The sequence below is a fragment of the Corvus brachyrhynchos genome, unplaced genomic scaffold (assembly GCF_000691975.1).
Source record: "Corvus brachyrhynchos isolate BGI_N302 unplaced genomic scaffold, ASM69197v1 scaffold45, whole genome shotgun sequence".
NCBI classification, from domain to species: domain Eukaryota; kingdom Metazoa; phylum Chordata; class Aves; order Passeriformes; family Corvidae; genus Corvus; species Corvus brachyrhynchos.
This window is the reverse complement of record NW_008238361.1, coordinates 187,390-207,168: the sequence shown is the minus strand read 5'-3', so window position 1 is coordinate 207,168 and position 19,779 is coordinate 187,390. Positions and strand designations below refer to the sequence as shown.

The 19,779-nt window shown below is 39.8% G+C and overlaps 2 protein-coding genes across 2 annotated transcripts in view; one reads left to right on the top strand and one right to left on the bottom strand.

The window, feature by feature from the left end:
• TANC1 (tetratricopeptide repeat, ankyrin repeat and coiled-coil containing 1) overlaps positions 1 to 2,412 on the top strand; it is a 46,453-nt gene extending 44,041 nt beyond the window's left edge. Inside the window, 1 exon segment of the mRNA XM_017736025.1 lies at positions 320 to 2,412. Within this exon segment, the coding sequence (XP_017591514.1) occupies positions 320 to 1,676 (1,357 nt within the window). The 3' untranslated portion in view covers positions 1,677 to 2,412.
• A 643-nt stretch (positions 2,413 to 3,055) lies between these two features.
• Positions 3,056 to 19,773, bottom strand: WDSUB1 (WD repeat, sterile alpha motif and U-box domain containing 1). The gene is given in 12 exon segments (XM_008634979.2): positions 3,056 to 3,465; positions 4,769 to 4,909; positions 6,877 to 7,056; positions 7,985 to 8,091; positions 8,179 to 8,219; positions 9,923 to 9,956; positions 10,219 to 10,312; positions 11,017 to 11,109; positions 13,943 to 14,127; positions 17,339 to 17,412; positions 17,415 to 17,679; positions 19,372 to 19,773. Coding segments are annotated over 11 exon segments (1,353 nt in total). The 5' UTR covers positions 17,664 to 17,679; positions 19,372 to 19,773; the 3' UTR covers positions 3,056 to 3,310.
• Between the last annotated feature and the right edge of the window lie 6 nt (positions 19,774 to 19,779).

Here is a 19,779-nt window from a genome sequence, read left to right as displayed (position 1 = left end):
TTCCCTACTCTGGAGGTAACTGTGAAGAGCTTCTGAGACAAAGTGTCAGTTCCTGGTGTTCCCAGCAGAGAGAGTTCTCCTGCCTGCCTTCATGGGGTGTCAGGATAGTGGAGAGAAGGGCTCAGCGTTGGGTCTGTACTTCCACCCTAGTTATGAACTTCCTGAGGTGGAGAACTTCTAGTTCTTATTTGTCACCACCTGCAGCAGGAAACAACTAATCAGGATATTTCACTGCAAGGGTGGAGCTGGACTGGGACAAACCTGGCTGGGACTCGGATTTGCCCCAGTTTTCACTGTTTACTTATTTCTTCCTGAACAGAAAACTACTTGCTGCTCTCGCTGATCTACGGGAAGCCACTCAGCTGTGTCCCAGCAATCAGGAGATAAAACGTCTCCTGGCTCGGGTGGAAGAGGAATGCAAACAGTTCCAGAGAACACAGCAACAGAAGCATCACTCTCCACAGCTACTTGAGCAAGCCAATAACTCTGATAATGAGGAGGAGGGCATTGTACCAGGTGTGAATGATAATTTTAATCTTCAAGACAGGGACGATGAGCTGCCACACCCCAATGAATCTGTTTCCCCTCCACAAAGGCTGCAGTGTTCCTCAGCTGCTTCATTATTTAGCAGGACCCTTCAAGAAGACGTTCAGAAAGCTCAGTCTGTGTCCCCTCAAAGCAGAACAAGCAGTAAGTACCTGAGAGAGCCAGGCTTGATCATGCAGCCAACAAAGCAGGCACAGATTGTAAAAACTAATCAGCATTTGAGCTCCATCCAGCCTGGATCGAAACCAGGAAGCAGTCAATGTAGCACCAAGACACAATCGTCTTTGCAGCGTCTTCCCCACAGTCCCTTGCCCATCCGGCAATCTAGAAGTCAACATGCGGATGGGACAAGCACGTCGTCATCTGGAAGCATTTCCACAGATCCCACTGCTGAACTGTACAATGAGAAGTTTGTGTCGGGCCAGCATTTGCATCCACAGCATCATGAGACTCTCTCTTCTCGTTCTTTTGCCAGTAAATCTAAACCTGCTGACACATCAACAGCCTCTGCTCCAATGCATTTCAGTGACTCAAGGCAGCAAAGCCCTGTACCCAGTGGTGGCTCTTCTCCATCCAGTAGTGTGATTCTTGCCAGCTCAACAAGCAGTTTCACTTCAGCCAGCAGTTTTTCAGGGAGTGTTAAGGGGCTGGGCCCAGATGTTCGACTCAAGGAGACTAACATCAGTCAAGCTCAGGGTACTGAGCACCGACCTCGCAATACCCCATTTATGGGAATCATGGACAAGACTGCAAGGTTTCAGCAGCAAAACACACAATCTAGTCGCACTTGGCACTCTCAGGCATCCGATGGATTATCCACATACATTGCTTCTGCAGGCATTCAGCCCTCAAACTTCGAGCAGTTCTCAGTTAAACACTACTCAACTAAAGCATCCTCTGCAAGTGCTGCCCTGGGAGACGGCAGCCAGAGCAGCATGCAAGTGAAAGAACGTGAGGAGCTCACATGCCAAATCCCTCCCCACTGTACAGACAGCAGATCATCCAGCCAAGGTTCTCATCTACATCCTGATGCTGTAGCCAAACTGCCATCCCACAGCACTCAGGATGGCCACCTCAGTCACGTCACCAAGGCAAAACCAAAGCGATCATTCATTGAATCAAATGTATAAATACTATTCTGTACATTGACAGGGTAGACCTGGGTCACAACATCACAGGGTCTGACTGCTCTACAAAACACTGACTGGCTGGGCCCCAGGGAGCAGTCTTTAATGGGATACAACCACTTCCAACTGTTCCTACCATCACAGGGCAGTGACAGTAACTGGAATAACATATTTGTGTAGAAAGACTCAGTTAGGGGTTGTCCTAGGAGCTTGAGCAGAGAAATCCTTTCCATTACCTTTTACCATTAAATAAGCATTTCCTTTCACATAGGGCTTCAGTCTTGGCTTTTGGTTCTGTTGCATCTCACACACAGTACTCGTGCCTCTCAAATGCTTATGTCTCACAGCAGTGCTGAGGGAGATAATCTGCTGCAGAATACCGAGATCTGTACATGCATGCTTTTTTTTTTTTAAATCAAAGTATTTTATCACTTTTCTAGCGGGATCTAATTTGGGTTGCATGTTGTACATTTAGGAAGCATAAATAATTTGTGTATGAGTAAACTATAAGCAGCCACGCTTTGACATGTAAATATAACTATTTTTAGTAACTAGAAGAAATCAAATAAAGTGAGTGACATTTGCATGTGTATTGAGAGGCTTTGACCATATTGGTTATTGCACTGAAGAACACAATATTATGGCCTATTAACAATAATCGCACTTTATATAGGGTATCTAATCACCTTTGGGTGCTATCTTAAAGCAAAATGATTTATTGTTTATTTGTGAAAAGGTACAACAACTAAATGCTTAGTAAATGTTTTTATGGGAAACCCAAGAAAGGGATGGAGTGAACGTGAAGGTGTGAAGAAAGTGTATGTGCAGTTGCATGACAGGATGAAGTTGAGAAGGGCTTTTTTTGAGGAAATAAGGTTTTTTATTGGCAAGAACATTCTGAAAATGAACGGCTGCAGTGACATTCCTATGAGTGCAATTCAGTTGGAGTGCTCAGCTTTATACTCTTCCCATCATGCTTGATTACAGTGTTCTGTGTACATTGTAAACAGCTGTACCCAGCTCTACAAATCTTTTTGGAGTTTGCATCATTACACTTTAGCTTATTTATTGTTTACTGTTTCTTTGATATTTTGTACAAGTCCTATATTAGTCTTGTCCTGTAGTTCTATTTTTGCACAGCTACTGTACTCTTTCCATACAAAATAAAGATTATTAATATACCTGTGGGATGAGATGCAGTTCCTGACAGTTACAGGAGAAACACTCTCCCAGCTTTTCCAACTACATGTCCACTAATGGGGAACAGAGAAAGATACATTTTGGTTTGTTAGAGTAGAAAAAGAAATACAGATCCTATACTTCGCTATTTCTTACCTTCTGAAAGACTGACTTGGCAAGGTGAAGACTCAAAAACTCATAAATGTAGTAAAAATTTTAAGAAAACTTTATTTGAAAAACTGAGTTTGAGTACTTCATTCTTTAACAGAAGTACCACAAAGTAGAACTACCAGGAACTTAAAAAAGTTTTCCTAGGAGTTTTGTGAAGGTTGAACCAGCCACAGATCAAAACAGAAACACAACTTTTTCTTTCCATTTGTTTCTGATACAATTAATTCCTTTAGCTGCATAAAATTTCAATTCATTTTAAGAAACAATTTCAAAATTCAGTGGTTTAACTACTTCTGCTGAGTCTCTAGCCAGCGACTAATGGCCATTTTTAGTGTCCTGTTTGGTGTGAGCATAAGAGAGTGGAGAGGAAGGTTCGTCATGGGACTAGATCGTCTATTGCTGATCCAGTTTTCCATTGCTTCCCTTTCATAGGAATAGCCATCTGCAAAGAAACCAACAACAAAAGCTCGTATTACAGAGGCTGTGGCACTGTGCAGATGTTAGCTTTTTAAATGTAAAAGGGAAGAAAGGAAATATGTCCAAACAGGAAAATTGAGATCTAGAGTAAGTACATTGTATGTGAAATCTTTACTGTGGGTATAAACAGTTCAGGCTAGTTTCATGTATCTATCGCTGCCTGCAAAGTACCAAAATATATTATGCACATGTTAAATAAGACTTTTTTTTCAGTTTGAATGATCCATAATGTGAAGTAAAAGCTCATTACCATCAATTGCCAAACACAGCTAAAGTTGCCTGCTGCTCTGCTGAACAGGGGGCTTGCCCACCTGGCTGAGCCAGTGCTGAGCTGCGCCTCTACAGAGCCCTCACAACCTGGCCAGGTTCAGGACTTTGGCTCTGAAGGGTTGGTAGCTGAACAAGCTGTTCCTCAAAGAACAGAAATCAGGCCCCAGCTAAGTGTCAGCTGGCACAGTCACCCAGGAGTATCTCTGGTGGAATATAAACCTGTGCCCTATGCCCCTCCTCTAATGCAGGGCTATACTCTGTCTCCTTACTCTTTATTGAATAAATCCATCACTCCAGCAGTTAGCAAATGTCTTTATATTTTGACCATTTTAATTCTCAGAAGTCTGCCCTAATACCTCAGACCTGGATGAAGTCAGTCACTATTTACAGAGCAACACAAATAATACACTGATCTTCTGATGCTTGTATGCTCCTCCTTCCCTGTCCCCGCCAAGAATAGAGCTACAAAACACTAGTTCTTCATAAAATGTTTTCACTACATAATATCTTACACTCCTGGCATATTACAGTTCTAAGGGTTTGGTGAATTTAAAGGAGTCTCATTCTGTACAAACTTTTAAGTAAGCGCCCTAGAGATAGTGTGCTATGCATAGTAACAAGCCTGGGGTTTTGGTGGGCGGGGTGGGGAAATTGGGTGGGTTGGTTGGTTGGTTTGCTTGCTTTTTGTCCCACTGAATGCAAAATTTCATTTTGCACTTACTGAGCCAACACTGTAATTAGGCTTGTAATTATATTGACAAGGCACATAAAGGGAGGCACATTAAAAAAAGGAAAAAGTTGCTTGATACGGTATTTCTCTCTGTATCAGAGCTGTAATTAGCAAACTAAACATTTACCATAATTCTGGTTTGTTGCAACAGCTATTTAAAGTAGTTTATCTTTCTAAGCCTGATGATAAGATAGGTGTGGGAACACAAAAAGAGGCCTATCTTTACCCTCAAGTAATTAGTTTTAATCCATGTCATGTAAAGACATACCTGTGGCAATGACAGGATCGTTCATAAGCTCTCTTGTTATAGGACATAGGAACTCATCAGGAACAGGAACAGAAACCGAGATCATTGTCATCCTCAGTTCTTCAATTTTCTGGAGAACTTTACTGCGCTGGCCTAGAGACTCTGAAAAATTATTTGTACATGAAGTGAGCAGCACAGACAGGTAAGACAAAGAGGTCAGGTCTTGGAATAGTCAGCAGCTGTGTCACAGGAGACATTGCTCCATCTCACCACTCCCCTAAACCAAAAGCCTGCAGCCAGGCCCGGCCCCCACTCCAGTCAGCTCTGCCATAGGCTGTCTGTGCAACAGAACTTGGAGGAGTAATGAAAGCAACCAGTAAAACCAGTGCAAGTGCAGCAGAGCCATGGCAGAGCAGTGGTCTGACGCACAGTGCAAGTGCAACGCTGCCCTGCAGCCACACCCTGGCACGGGACACTGCAGATCTGGCCCTTGGGATGGGACAAAGCAGTACCAGTGGGAAGGTACGGCTGTGCACAAGTGCTGCCAGCACCTCCAAAGAGACTGGATTTCCCTTCAGCCCCTTCACTTCAGCGTTTGATACACCTGGCAATGTCCACCTCTGTTACACTACACCTGCTGTACAGTACTGCTGTCTAGGGCTTACAAAGGCACAACTGAAAGACACCTGAGCCTGTGTTTTTTAAAAGAACACTGATGTTCTCCAAACTGCAGAGACTGTACTTGTAGAGTTCTTTAGCAAGATCTTAGGTCACATTCTTAGAGCAAAGGAAACAGGTTATCAAGGGGAGAAAGGACATGCTCATTCAAGCATTTGTAGACTCCTAAAATTTAGTTGAACGGGAATTTGAGTAACACTGAAAATCTTGTTCATTTTAGGCAGACAGTATTTTCCTACTTTGTAAATGCTTGAGCTATGGCATATAGAGAGCAATTTTTCAAGTCAGATACATGAGGCCATAATTTCTATACCTTTGTTGATTTCTTTCCCCAGAGAACTCTCTTTGTAGCATGTCATTGGTCACACTACATTCAATTCCCACAGAACTTTCTAGTCAGCATTATCTGATTAGCCTCAGCTGGCAATTGCTGCAACAAAGTTTTAGGCTATTTCAATGCTAAGGAAATGTTTGCATAAACTGAGGAAGCCAAGTGTCTTTCATGGATAACAATTCCTGACAAATTCCCAGCATCTCTGTTATTTCTAGACTTCAACAAAGCCAGCTGGTACACAGAGATAACATGATCCAATATAGACCAATTCCACACACACACAAAACAAAAAAAGGGAGCAGTCTTTCTACAATGAATATCCAACTGTACTTTTTAAAAGGCTTCTTACTTCATTCAGCCTTTTCTTATACTTGTCCTCACTTTGACAAACGTATTAGCACCTAATTTACACCTAAATCTGGCCATCAAAATTAATAGAGAACTTGTATTTTGAAAGCTTCAGTGCAGTTCACTATCCCTAAATTTCTTATTTCATAATAACCACTGCGGAACCATTACTAATATGGTGCTTCCTTGTGATTTCTTCTAAAATGTAATCAGTTTTGCAATAAAACAACAGGACAATGTATGAACTTGATGTATTAGAAAGCTTTTCTTGATCCTTACCAAAAGTCATCATCAAATGCACACTTCAGAATTTAACTGTTCAAGGCTGGTGAACACACGCTATTCTAAATGTGGCACTTTGCAGGCTGACAGGAAAAACTATAGACCACCCGATTTACCAAAGTGAGAAACATGAATTGTAGAGAAAAACTGAAATTCCTTTTCCACAGCTTAATAATACAAGAAAGGAAAATAGAAACAAAATCAGGTAAGACTATTCAACAGCATCATTAGTAGAAGTGCACTGTATGTCTCCAGGGATGAGAGAAAACACACACACACACACACACACACACACACACACAAAACACAAAAAAAGGAATACTGCAGACAATGTAACACTAGGGGATTTTTAACAGCCCTGGAAATGAAATTAAAAAGGCATTTCAGGGGGAAAAAAACCCCATGTATGGAATTCCTAACCTGCTTTCATTCCAACGTTTCAAAGTGCTCTAGAGATTAAAAACTAGTTGGATTTCAGTACTCTTACCAATTTTTAATTCATTAGCAAGACTTTCCTTAGTAAGATTCAGTAGTTCCTTGCCGTCAATATTATTCATTTTGAAAAGGCCAACGAAGTCTGCTAAATCCTGTGCACAGAGCCAGGCTGAAACATCATCCTCTGACCAGTCCTCAACAGCCACCTTTGATTCATTTTCTATAGTATCTCCTTTGGAAATGGAAAAGAGTTAAAAAACAAAACAAACAAAAAACCAAATTAAAACCAAACAAACAACACCTTCCCCCGCCCCCCCCCAAAAAAACCACCTCACCACAACCACCAAAAAACAACCAATAATGAAATTCTCAGTTCAAAGAAACAATGTCATTAATGGACCCTATTTTTAAGTGTTCGCAGTGCTATACATTCTTCATCTAATGAAAGAAATGTTAGACATTATTTTGGGAGGGAGGGCATTAATTTGGGTTTGCCTTTTACCTTCCAATTTTCAAAGTTTAGAGGAATTTAATCTCTTAGATGCCTATATTTCTGTCAAATTTGAATTGAACAACCAACCAGAGAAGTGTTAGCAGACACCGGAATCAACTCGTACCTCCTTAGAAGGCACACTGAAGTCCGAACCTCCTGTTGTGCTGTGAACAAAGACATGTTCCTTTGTTCCACAAATTTTAGGTGCTTATGCAATTTCTACCATTAGTTATCCTATACTAATGGTACTAACGTCATTTGTACAATTAGTTTTTCACCTGTAACAACTGGTAAGGTGCATTTCTAATTGACAATTACGCTTGCAATTAGCGGATTTTCAACTTGTCACAAATTATAGGTGTTGAAGAAGTCTTTCAGCACTCTGACAATAATATTCATCTCTTAAATACTGTCCAGAGCAATTGCAAATATCAGAAAAACAGATACAGCAAATTAATAAAATTAAGATACATCTAGGATATTTTTCTTTACAAAATAACAAAAAGAGAATACCTCTTTTGGGCATTGATCAGGTCAATTAGAAGATAAAAAACATGCACACAATCCTGAGGTTACACATCAAGTGCAGATCAGAATGTGGGATTTTTGCATCTTCAAACGGTATTTTGAATTTAAACAACAGACTACAAATACTTCACACACTGACCTGCGCAGGGTTGCATAAAGTCAAGCTGCCATATGTGCACAGTTTTATCCATTGAACCTGTGGCAAGTAAGGGACTATGTGGTGCAAAAGCACAAGTTGTAACATATCTACAAATAAAAAAACAGTGTGAAAATTTGAGAAAAGGATTTAATTTATTTTATTTATGAAACAGAATAATCATGCTGATTTCTTACCTGGTATGCTGAGACAAAGTATGAAGGGTATTGCCAGTACTCTGTAAAAGAGATTTTTGTGATTCTAAATCTTAAAGAATAAAAAAAAGTTTCTTCACTTCTATGCTTCCTTTCAAAATAAGGAATATTGCTTCTTGAAAGGTGACAGAAGTTACCTTCAGAAAAGTTACACAACCCTGACAAAGCTGATCAGCACCAGAGTCAGAAATGCAACCTGAATTTCCTGCTTGAACCCCCTGTTCAATTCCCTGGAGCACTGCTACCCTGCACAATCAGCCAGCATGGAACATGAAGGGAGAGCAGTGCCAAAAACACTAACTGAATTAAATCCATATTGGCTGGTTGGTTGTGTAGATAAAGACATTTCTTCCACGAATCTTGTATTAGAGATGACCAAAAGGGTCAATGTGAGGGTCAACCCACAATCATTCAACTGGACCAATAATTAACCACACCTATTCGGCCTATTCTCCTATTTGACTACTAAATACCACTAAAAAACCAAGTTCCTGAATTTTGGCAGTTTCAACTTACTATTGAAAGATCTTCTCTCCAATGAAAAATACCATTTTTTTTGACAGGTACAGACAGGTTGGAAGAATGATGAGCAAAGTTATTCTGAATCACTAATTGATCAATCAGTACTCCAGTATTTTCAACTGTCCAACATGATCAAAATGCCCTAATACTGGTTGAAATCTCTCTCCCTCGCACAAAGGTTTATTGTCACCACTTTTCCCCAGACAATCACAGGATGGTTGAGGACCTCTGGAGATCATCTAGCCCAACCCCCCTGCTAAAGCAGCATCACCTAGAGCAGGTGTCCAGGCAGGTTTTGAGTATCTCCAAAGGAGAATCTTACAACTAGAAAAGTTATTGTCCCATTTGATAAAAACCTAAGGCCACAAAAGCTGATGAACAGTATTAAGAAATACTTAGGCTGTGGTTTCCTTCATCTTTCAATGTTCTGAGGCTCCAAAACTCTAGAGGACTTCTACCTGTCTAAACTTCAAATTACTAAAATAACTGGGCCAAAAACTGTGCAGGTATCATATTAGTGATTTTGGTGAAAAACTTTAATGCAAATTTAAAAATTGTATCAATACAATAGGTATGTGCAGAGCAAGCTGAAGAAGCTTAAAACTTGTTCATCCTTCATTTTCAGCAAAATTATTACTTTTAATACTATAACGTACTAAAGATATATACCACTTAGAGGTGACTCACAAAGGATGTAACAACATTATTACAGAAAATGCTTCAACAATATGTTTTAAAGACATTGTATTACTATAAAAAATTTCTTGAATTCTTTATTATGCTTCTATTTTATGTGCACTTTACATATAACTACAGAATTTCTATGATCACCATTCCTGATTTTATGGTACAGTCCTTCTTGCTTTGGAAGCTAAGCTAAAGTTAGGATAACAAAAAAATCCTTCCGCTTCAATATGAAACTCGTAATACTTTTAAGTATGGAATTAATTGAGCAATATCCTACTGCAGAGAAATCAACTGACAAATCCTCACCATGTAAATAAAAAGTGAGAAAGACTGATCAGCTCTCAGGAGATACTTTTCCTTAGACTCCTTCCCCTCCAACCCCCAAATGCACGTAAATATTCTGGCTTAATATCATTTGTATTCTTTAATATTTTTTCATTTATAAGACCCTGCAGAAGCAGTGCTGATATTTAAAGACAATAACCCAAGATATGGTCTTGTATTATGCTATACTTACAGTTTCATAGATTATGACACACTTGTCCACAGACCTTAAAAAAACCACATTGACATTAAAATGATGCAGAGAGGGAAAAGGAAACTGTTTCATTAAGCTTTTCCACAACCCGAGATTTCAAACTCAATCACCTACTAGATACAGACTGATTGTAAAGACACTTCAACAGCTCTAGAGGTCACAGAACTATTCCTTAATTACTGGTATTAAATATTTAGAAATCTTTTGCAATTTCTGTTTTAAAATACTGAAGTGTGAACCTGGACAGACAGACATTTCAACAAGGTGTTGCTTACCCTGAGACTATCATCTGTCCATCACAGGAAAATGCACAAGCCAGAACTGGGGCAGTGTGTCCATTCAGTGTGCATTTATATTTTAACTCAACACCTAAAAATACAAAAAGTAAATCGTTACATATGGCCATATTTGACAAGGTATAACACGAGCTGCTTTAAGAAGCCCAAAGCTCCACCAAGATGTGACTCTGTGACATACTGTTTACAAAAAAGGGGATAAAAAGACCGTGGAGACAACTTCCCTTTTAATATCTCCAACTGTCTCACTTTGTAGTCCTAGCACGTCTCACAAGATTTTAGATAATTAAATGTGTATCTGTACATACAGTATTAATCCTTACATACTTTTATATAAAAAAGGTTACAGGAAGTACCCACTGAAGATATTTTTGGCAATTTACCTAGTCTCTACATTGCAGTTTTTGCAGGAGCCAACACTGGTTTCTCCAGCTCTTATTCAAGGCCCAGGATATATTGAAATATGAAAGCAAATCTCTCCCTGGCCAGGCAGATTAAGAGGTTTCAACCTATCAACCCGTTGAAAGGCCACAGTATAATTTTTTTTTAATCTTTGCTTTCACTACTTGTTGATAAATAGAACGCTAAATAAAATCTACATAGCACAGCATCACAAGTGCTGAATGCCTTAGCTGTTCTCCAGCTAATAATTAAAAGAAAACTTTCAACTTGTGGTTAGTTTGACTGTGAATCCAGCAGTATAAATTTGATTTTCAATTTAAATTGTCACTGAAGACCTAAGACATTGGTATATTCAAAAAACATTTCTATACAAACCTAAGAAATCTGCAAACAAAATAAGCCAGAGTTTGATCTGATTATCTTGTCCACAAGAAGCCATCTGGAAGTATTTGAATCCATTTTCACTATCTGATAAAATTAAAATACATAAATGGGAGTCAGAAACACTGAAAATAACAGCAGGTCAGTAAACCATATCAGCATAAAAATCATTGCAGAAGTTCTAAAACCGTTTGGACTTAAGAAATAGGTATCATTATACTCTTTCCTGAGTAAGTAGATAAAGACCAGAGCTGTGCTCATATTTTAAGTTTTCTTGATGGTAAATGCTTCATTCCTCTGACTACACCGCTAGAGTCTTTTAACCTAAATTATATGGTTATATCCATTTTTTCTACAGTTCAGTACTTCTCAAAATTAACCACATATGCATGTACAAAATTTGAGAGTATCTGACAGGGAATTTTCATACTTTTACATGTTCAACTTTTCATTTTTATAAATTGACATTTCATGACTGCAGTCCAGCCAAACACTCAGTAAATACTGCATTAAATATTAAATACAACAATAATAGTTCAATAGCTTTCCCCTCTTGATTCAGTGGCTATGAACATTTCTGAATTATCATGTTCCATGAGTGGACTGTTAGATGCGTAAGAAAGTGGTTGGATGATTGCAACCTGAAGGTAGTGGTCAATGGCTCAGAGTGCCAATGGAGCAGTGACTCCCTCAGGGCTCTATACTGGGACCAGTGCTATTTAGTATCTTCATTAATGACACAGAAGGGAGCAAGTGCACCCTCAGCAAATGTGCAGGTGACACACCAGAAGGACAAGGACCTGGGAGAACCCCAGAGGGGCCTGGACAAGGTCAAGCGCTGGCCCATGGGAACCTCAAGTGCTGGTGCAGCACGTGGATTGGGGCAACCCTCAGTAACAATCCAGGCTGGGGGACGAACAGGTGGAGAGCAGCCCTGCCAAAAAGGACTTGGGGGGTGTTAGTGAGTGAGAGGCTGTGAACACTGCACCCCTTGCCAGGTTCAATTCCAGCTTCACCTTGGCCTTCCTCACCCCCTCCCTACACAATCATAATTCATGTCTATACTTTTACCAGGTGACATGTCCTTGTTCCCACTTCCCGTGCATTTGCTTCTTGCCTTTTAGCATGACCAGCAGTTCCTGACTCAGCCATGCCAATCTCTTGCCTTCCTTGCCCAGTTTCTTGCTCCTGGGGATCACTGACTCTTGCGCTCAGTAGAAGACATCCCTAAAGATCTCCCTTGTCCCCGAGGGCAGACTCCCAGGGGATCCCACTGACAACTTCCCTGAAGATCTGGAAGTCTGCCTTCCTAAATTTCAGGAGCCTGACTTTATTCCTTACCTGACCTATATTCCTTAAGATGGCAAACTCTTCCAAGCTCCACCACAACTGCTCTAGATCTCATGAGCTCCTAGGCAACTGTGACTGAATCCACTTCAAAGGCAGAAGAACCACCTGTTACAGCCTGAAGCGCAAAGAACCTATCAGACACTCTGGATCAAAACTTGCTCTGAATTAAGCAGGTAAAGAGAGTCTCAATTTAAAACTATCTCTAATTTTACTGGATAAGCACTACTTGTATGCATTTCATGATGTGTTAAATCTGCCAAAAATCCCAGAAGGTTCAACCATTGATGATTAAACAGAAACACACGAAAGGAAATACGCTGACATTCAATAATATATGGATTAAAAAAAAAAAATCAAGAATGATCATAAATCAGCTGAAACAAATCTCCAGTGTAGGAAATACCTGCTTCATTGCCTGTTTCACTTTATCTTGGCAGAAGGCTGAAGGGTTGGTAATGTAATTTTTAAACCAAGAGAATAATCTCAATATGAAATGGAGTGGTGGAAATTACACTCTGATCTGTTTCGGCTGCAACATGCTTTTTTGCCCTCAGATGCAACTCTTGGTTCACGATGGAGTTATTTGTGTAGTATTTTCACCAAGAAAGGTCCTACACCTTTCAGTGGACACACATTTGTTTGATTTGGTACTGTCAATCACTAATTCTCTGTTCTGAAGTGTATGCTCACATCCTAATTCCTCAGCTTCCTCCTGCTTCTGTCCTGCTTTCTTCCCAACTGCTTCTCCTGTTTTCTTCCTACTCTGCACCACCTCCTTAGACAATGTGGTACACAGACAGCAGTACTTACTGCTGGGTTCAGCACTTGAAGATCCAAGTGGCTGCTCAGCTATAACTTTTGGGGCCTTTGAAAGGGCAGCTTGTGTATTCTGAAAACAAGAGCCTAAATATCTTGATGAAGATCACTCTGTCTCAACAGTAGATCTGGAAAGCATGAAAGTATACACACAAGGTTGTTAAGTTGCTGCATTACTTCCTAAAGCTGATAATGAGGCTTCTGCCCAATTTCCTAACCTTCATTAGAAACAAATGACTGTGTGGTCAAATGCTAAAACAGCTCTAAGATTTCTGAACATCTTCGTGGAATGTAGGAGATTCTGGGCTCATTACTCTCCCAAATTCCTCTAAGTGAGAAAGTCAGGTGCAGGAAAACAGTGTAGCTATTAATATTCCACAGCTCAAGCATTTAGCTGATTAGGTTTACAGCTCTCTGCATTGTTTTAATACAGCCCTGTTCCTTGGGAACCAAAGTGTGAAAGAGTCAAGGGTGAATGGTAATCTAGCACTGCATCTTCTAAAATCCTTGTCTGCCACGGGGTAATTAGCTACTCAAAGTTATCATCTTGTTTGTTGACCTAGTACATTCCTTGCCACCAACCTGACCACAACCTTTACTTAAGAATATTCAGAATATTCTAAAACATCAGCTCTTCACAAGGTCATTTGTATCTTGAGCACCAATGGCAAAAAGAATATGAAAACAAGAGCTAGGGAGAAATCAAGTATCTCTTTTTTTATATGTTCCTCCCCTGAAGAGTTGAGTAACTAACCAGATACTGGATGTGAAGAAATATCACAGCAGGTAACACCAAGATCATGTGCTTTTTCATTATACAGGCATCTCATTTTATCATCCCAAATGGTTAAATCACCACTTGTTGATCCAGTGACAAAGAAATTTCCATTGGGAGAAAACGCACAAGCCACCAAAGAACCACCTTTAACGTTCCCAGATCTGAAAAGCAAGAGTACACAGGATTTGAATTTAGAGTAGGTAAAGTTCTACAGAAGTGACGTCTCAAATGCAGTCTGATGCAATAAGCCAAACTCAGTGCTAAGTTTTGCACTTTGGAACTAGCTAAGAGAGGAAAGAGAAACTCAAACCAACTATGAAAAGAGAGCAAAATAAGCTCTGCAGCAGGGACCAGACCTGCTCTTTGACTGCAGGAGGAAAAACATGAGATGGCAGCCCAAGGCAATAATTTTAACTGAATGATAAAATAATTTTCGAACTAAAGACAATTTGCATGGATTTAACATTTATAAGGCACAATGCACTGTTAAAATTTTATGGCAGGATACAGTTTAAAAGTCAAGGATAAATACACAACTACCATTAACACAGATTTACATGTACACAAACAAGGGGAAAAAAGACTGACAATTCTTCTCTTCTGTTTTTAGAGACAAAAGAGAACACGTACTAACCCATATGATAAGCTGTAGCTGAGTAGAATACTTTGTGATTTATGATGTGGGGTTAATTTTGAATAACTTGTAAACAAGAAAAAGCAATGCGGAAGAGAAATTCTGTATCTTAACTATGCCAGCCAAAGTACTTTGTAAAACTGATCTTTAAAGAAAATTTCTAGCAGATATGGAAGTGTGGCCAACCCTCAGGAAAGAAGTGGGGTCAGCCTGACATCCTTTACATTATCTGATAACCTAATCAAAAGAGTCTCACTCCTTTTAATGGACACCAGATCCAGCCAAGCATGCATAGCTGAGTCTTTAAGTGCAGGGAGAAAATCACAGCTATAAGAAACAGTCACATGGCAAAAAATGTCAGTCCTATTTATGCTGTCATCGTTTTTTGTAGAACAGCTGCTAATTCTCTTTTACTCATAGAAATTTTATTTACTGCCAGGGGTGTCAAACTTAATGTCACAGAAGACAAGTCAATAAATTTTCCTCAGTGTCACACTGATCAGACTGAGGACCTTCTAAAAAGTATGGTCTCTCTTAATTCTATCACTTAGAATACTATAAAATCCACTACAGTGCTTCCGATTTTTAAATGTACAATCCTTTTTCTTTAGTGCAGCTTTTAAAACTTGCCTTCTTTCACACAAAAAGCTGCAGATTCTGCTCTGGAAACAACAGTAAAATAAATAGCATTGTACATGTTCAGAGCATGGCCAAACACCAGCTTTGCAACTTAACTACTGAAAAGGAGATAGAGAACACTAAGAAATATACACAACTTGCTTTCATGTTGTTCACATCCATCATTGAAATTATTTAAATAGCCATCATACTTCACTATCTGAACAGTCAATTACAACAGCTGAGCAGATAAGGAGCAAATATTATATATTTTATTGTAAATACCATCCATATATTTAGTAAAGTGAGAAAACAGCGTGGTACAATGTTTTCTTCAGCACCAACACAATCAACTGCTTCAAAAGAAACAGAGGACCACACACTGACATTAGACAGTTAACTAACTTCCTCTGACATAATTTTTAAGTACCTTGATGATTTCTATGTGATATTGATCTCAACTTTTAAAAACAGGACATGTGCATTTTTCTGTCTGCAATTACAAATGACAATAAAAAAATTCATCAGCTGAAAATACATACACACATACATATCCCAAAATAGATAAAAAGTTAAGCTGACTACTACTGGCCTGTTAACACTCTGAAATGAACTTTTAATAGTTGAAGGGGACAGGATGGGAATGTTCAAGTTTTTTCTTATGTCTCTACAATGAAAACACCAAAGCAGAATAATTTCCGCTTGTAACAACAGTATACCTTCTACATAGTCATTATACATTCACCATTCAACTAGAAGAAAATCAGGACGTAGGTCTAAAACATGCATCACTGCATGAATTAATGGCATACAGTTGTAAGAAATAATGTTTTCATATTTCTGGGTTTTTCCCTTCAGCAACAAGCATTCTGAATAAAACAAATATAACCTCTTTACTAGCAATATCTCAAAACAGATAAACCCTCAGACTTCAGAATACTAATGACTGAGTTGTCCTATTTTTCTTAAAGGAGGAAAAAAGAGGTTATCAGTATCTCTTTACTGTCTGAAAACAAAACCACCATTTCAGTGTTTTTTTCTGTATTACAAAAAACATGGTGGCAAAAATCTGTAAGATTCTGTTCATGGACAAATTTCCAGATTTCAAGTAACTACAATCAATCATTTTTAAACCTGTACAGTTCTGACATAAATCACTACTGTGGAAGGCAAAAGGCAAAGAGGCCACATAAGGAGGGACATGCTTGACAGGGGACTACCAACATCAAACAACTTTGTCTTTCAGAAATAGCTGCTCCCTCAATCCTGAGCACAACATCAGTTCCTCAAATTCTCAACTACTTTTCTAACTTTACAGAGTAATTTAGTTGTGTAATAGAGCCCTAAAACCTAAATAATGTCTTGCTCAAGTACAGATTACAACAACTGGCCTGAAGAATTCACTGAAAGACAGATATGCGGAGGAGGACTTTGAAGATAGCTCTAAGGTTCATGCCTTTAACTGTTCAACACCAATAAATATGCTCATCTGCTTTGTTGCAAATGTTTCTTGGAAACCTATGTGAAATGTTGACTGTCATGCTTAAGTTATTTAGTTAGCTCCAATTCTTTCTGTTGCTTTATGTCTTAAACTATATAGTTTCAGGACAGGTCCACAGTTTCCAAACTGACTGCTGGATTATTATCAAGCTTCCAGGACCTTCCTAGGCTCCAAACTCCCAGTAATAAAACATTTAATTTATACTACTATGTATAATGCAATATAAAGCACACAGTACAGTCAGGCTCCACTAACTATATTATGTATCACAACCTGCTGACTCACCGTTTAGAAACCAGATGCATGCAGTATGCAATGCATCCTCATCTCATGTTAAATCAGTGAAATGAACTTTTAAAAAACCAGGATTTAGATGCAAAATAACTTTGTAAAAATTAAAGCTTCTTGAGTTCGCGTTGTTTAACTTAAAAAACCAAAAAGCTACTCAGCACTTCTCCCTCTCCTACTGATAAATCTCTTGGTCATCTAAAACCTATCCCGTTTCTTTGCGATATCCATCAGCGGTGTAAGTCCGCATATCTTGTATACAGTACAGCATACTACCTGAACTATAATCACTTCAAAACAGAGTATTTGTCAAAAACTTTTTGGCACTCACCGGTAGAGTTTCAACGACTGCGCGTTCCAAAGAACCACGCTGCCGTCCGCCGCCCCTGACAGCAGGTAGGTGGCCTCGCGTCCCACAGCGCCGTGGTGCCGTCGGTGGAGCACGAGGCCAGCGCGCGGCCCGACGGCGAGAAGCAGCAGCAGTGCACAGCGTACGCGTGGCCCTTCAAAGGCGAGTACGGAAGCTCAGTGAAGTTGCTCAAAGAATAAACACGAATTGTTTTGTCGAGGGAACAAGTAGCCAAGCACGATGATGAGAAGGCGCAGTAGTTGACATCATCACTATGATCGGCTAAAGTGCGAATTAATGTCGCCATTTAAAAAAATAAAAATCTGAAAAAGAGTTTAACAGCTAGACTTAATTTCCTATTTCATAAATGCAACATACTGCAAAATTCTGAAGGAAAAAAAAGAAAGAAAAACTCATTTGCAAAGGTATATTTTTCACCTAGCATTAAGCACAGAATCGCGAAATCACAGACTAGTTTGCGTTGGAAAGGATGTTAAAGTTCATCCAGTCTCACCCTCTGCCATGGGCAGGGACACCTTCCACTATCCCAGGTTGCTCCAAGCCCCGTCCAACCTGGCCTTGGACACTTCCAGGATGGGGCAGCCACAGCTGCTCTGGGCAACCTGTGCCAGGGCCTCACCACCCGCACAGACAAGAACTTCTTCCGAATCTCTAATCTAAACCTACTCTTGGTTTAAATCCATTCCCGTTTTTATCACTGCATGCCCTTGTAAAAAGTCTCTCTCCAGCCTTCTTGTAGCGTGGCTAGAGCACTTTCCAGTGAAGACCGAGACAAAAAAAAGTCATTAAGTACCTCAGCCTTCTCCATGTCTTGGATAACCAGGTCTACTGCTTCCTTTCAGAGAGGGCCCACATTTTTCCTAATCTTCCTTTTATCACCAACATAACTATGGAAGGTTTTCTTATTGCCCCTGACATCCTGTCTGGATTTAATTCCATCAGGACTTTAGCTTTCCCAACCTAATCCCTGACTGCTCAAACAATCTCTCTACTGTATTCCTCCCAGGCTATCTGTCCTTGCTTGCATCCTCTTCTGTTTTGTTTGAATTTGTCCAAGAGCTCCCTTGTGCTTATTTTCACAGATAGCAACAGTAGTGATGGCAAAACATCAGAGCAATACCATTTACTTGTGTTGCCAATCCAAGGTTTGACCAGACTGACTAAAACATTTAAGTCAAAATGTGGACATTAATTAGGTGATCAGAATCAGAACCTCTCCAGAAATTGCATTTGTTATTACACAGAACAACAAAAGACAGTATGAATTTCACATGCATTTTCCCAGGACTTAAAACTACTGGAACCAGTTTAAATTACATCAGACAAGTGATTTATACTGTTGAGGTCCAGCAAATCCCCGAAGAAGTACATTCCAACCAGTTACTCCCCATGCTGCAGATCACAGACAAGTTTCCTGAGAATAAGGAAGCACCGAGCCAAAATGAAGTGCCTACAACTCTTAAAAGCTGTTTATAATGAAAAAAAACTGTAATACTATTTATATTTAGTTAACTTAAATAACAGTCTGCTATTAGGTAAGTGCTTCATTCTGAATAATAATTTCAATGCTGAGGCATCTGTGAACAAAATCACATATACTCACACTTTTTTTAACATATAAACATGCACACACATGTTTGTATGGATGTGGACATGCAAGTATGTATGAATGTATGCACACGTGCATGTATGTAAGCATACATACAGACACAAAGGTGCATAGGTAAGGGCAAAATACTTGTTCTCTTCAGACAAGTGTATGGCACACCGATTCAGTTAAAGACCAGATCACTGAATACTATCTGTTTTAGTCTCAGGATGCTCTGAAGTAGTAGTAGTTTTACTACTACTCTCTTTAAAACCATTAAGCAGATGAAGTAATATCAGTAACACGTCTTAGCTGTAGAAAGAAAATAAACACATTTTCTTCAACTATGAGAAACTGAAGAGTCAGACAAAGCTTGACATCTGGAAAGATGAGCTGAAAAAGGCACCTTGATCTCACTGTCAGGAGACTTTCAGGAGCTCCCTGCAGGAAAGCAAACCTAAGAACAAGACGTTTCCGTATCAATAAACCAACTGAGGGAGCGAGGAGCAGCGGGAGCATTCATCACCAGAGAGATGTTCACCACCACAGCATCACCTCCTCTGGCAATTACGTATTTTTTTCATAATCCATAAACCAGCAGCACCTGCCCACAGAAAGAGCTACAGCAATTCTCGACGCGGCTGGCAGTCCCTTCCCTATCGCTCTTTCCGCCAGCCTAGCTCCACCCAACCCATCGCGCTGGCGGCGCGGCCGGGACACGCTCGGGAGGTCGGCGGAGTCACCTCGAGCTCCAGTGGCAGGTGGCGGGTGAACAACACTCTGTCCCGGCTGCGCGGGGACCCCGCGGCAACCA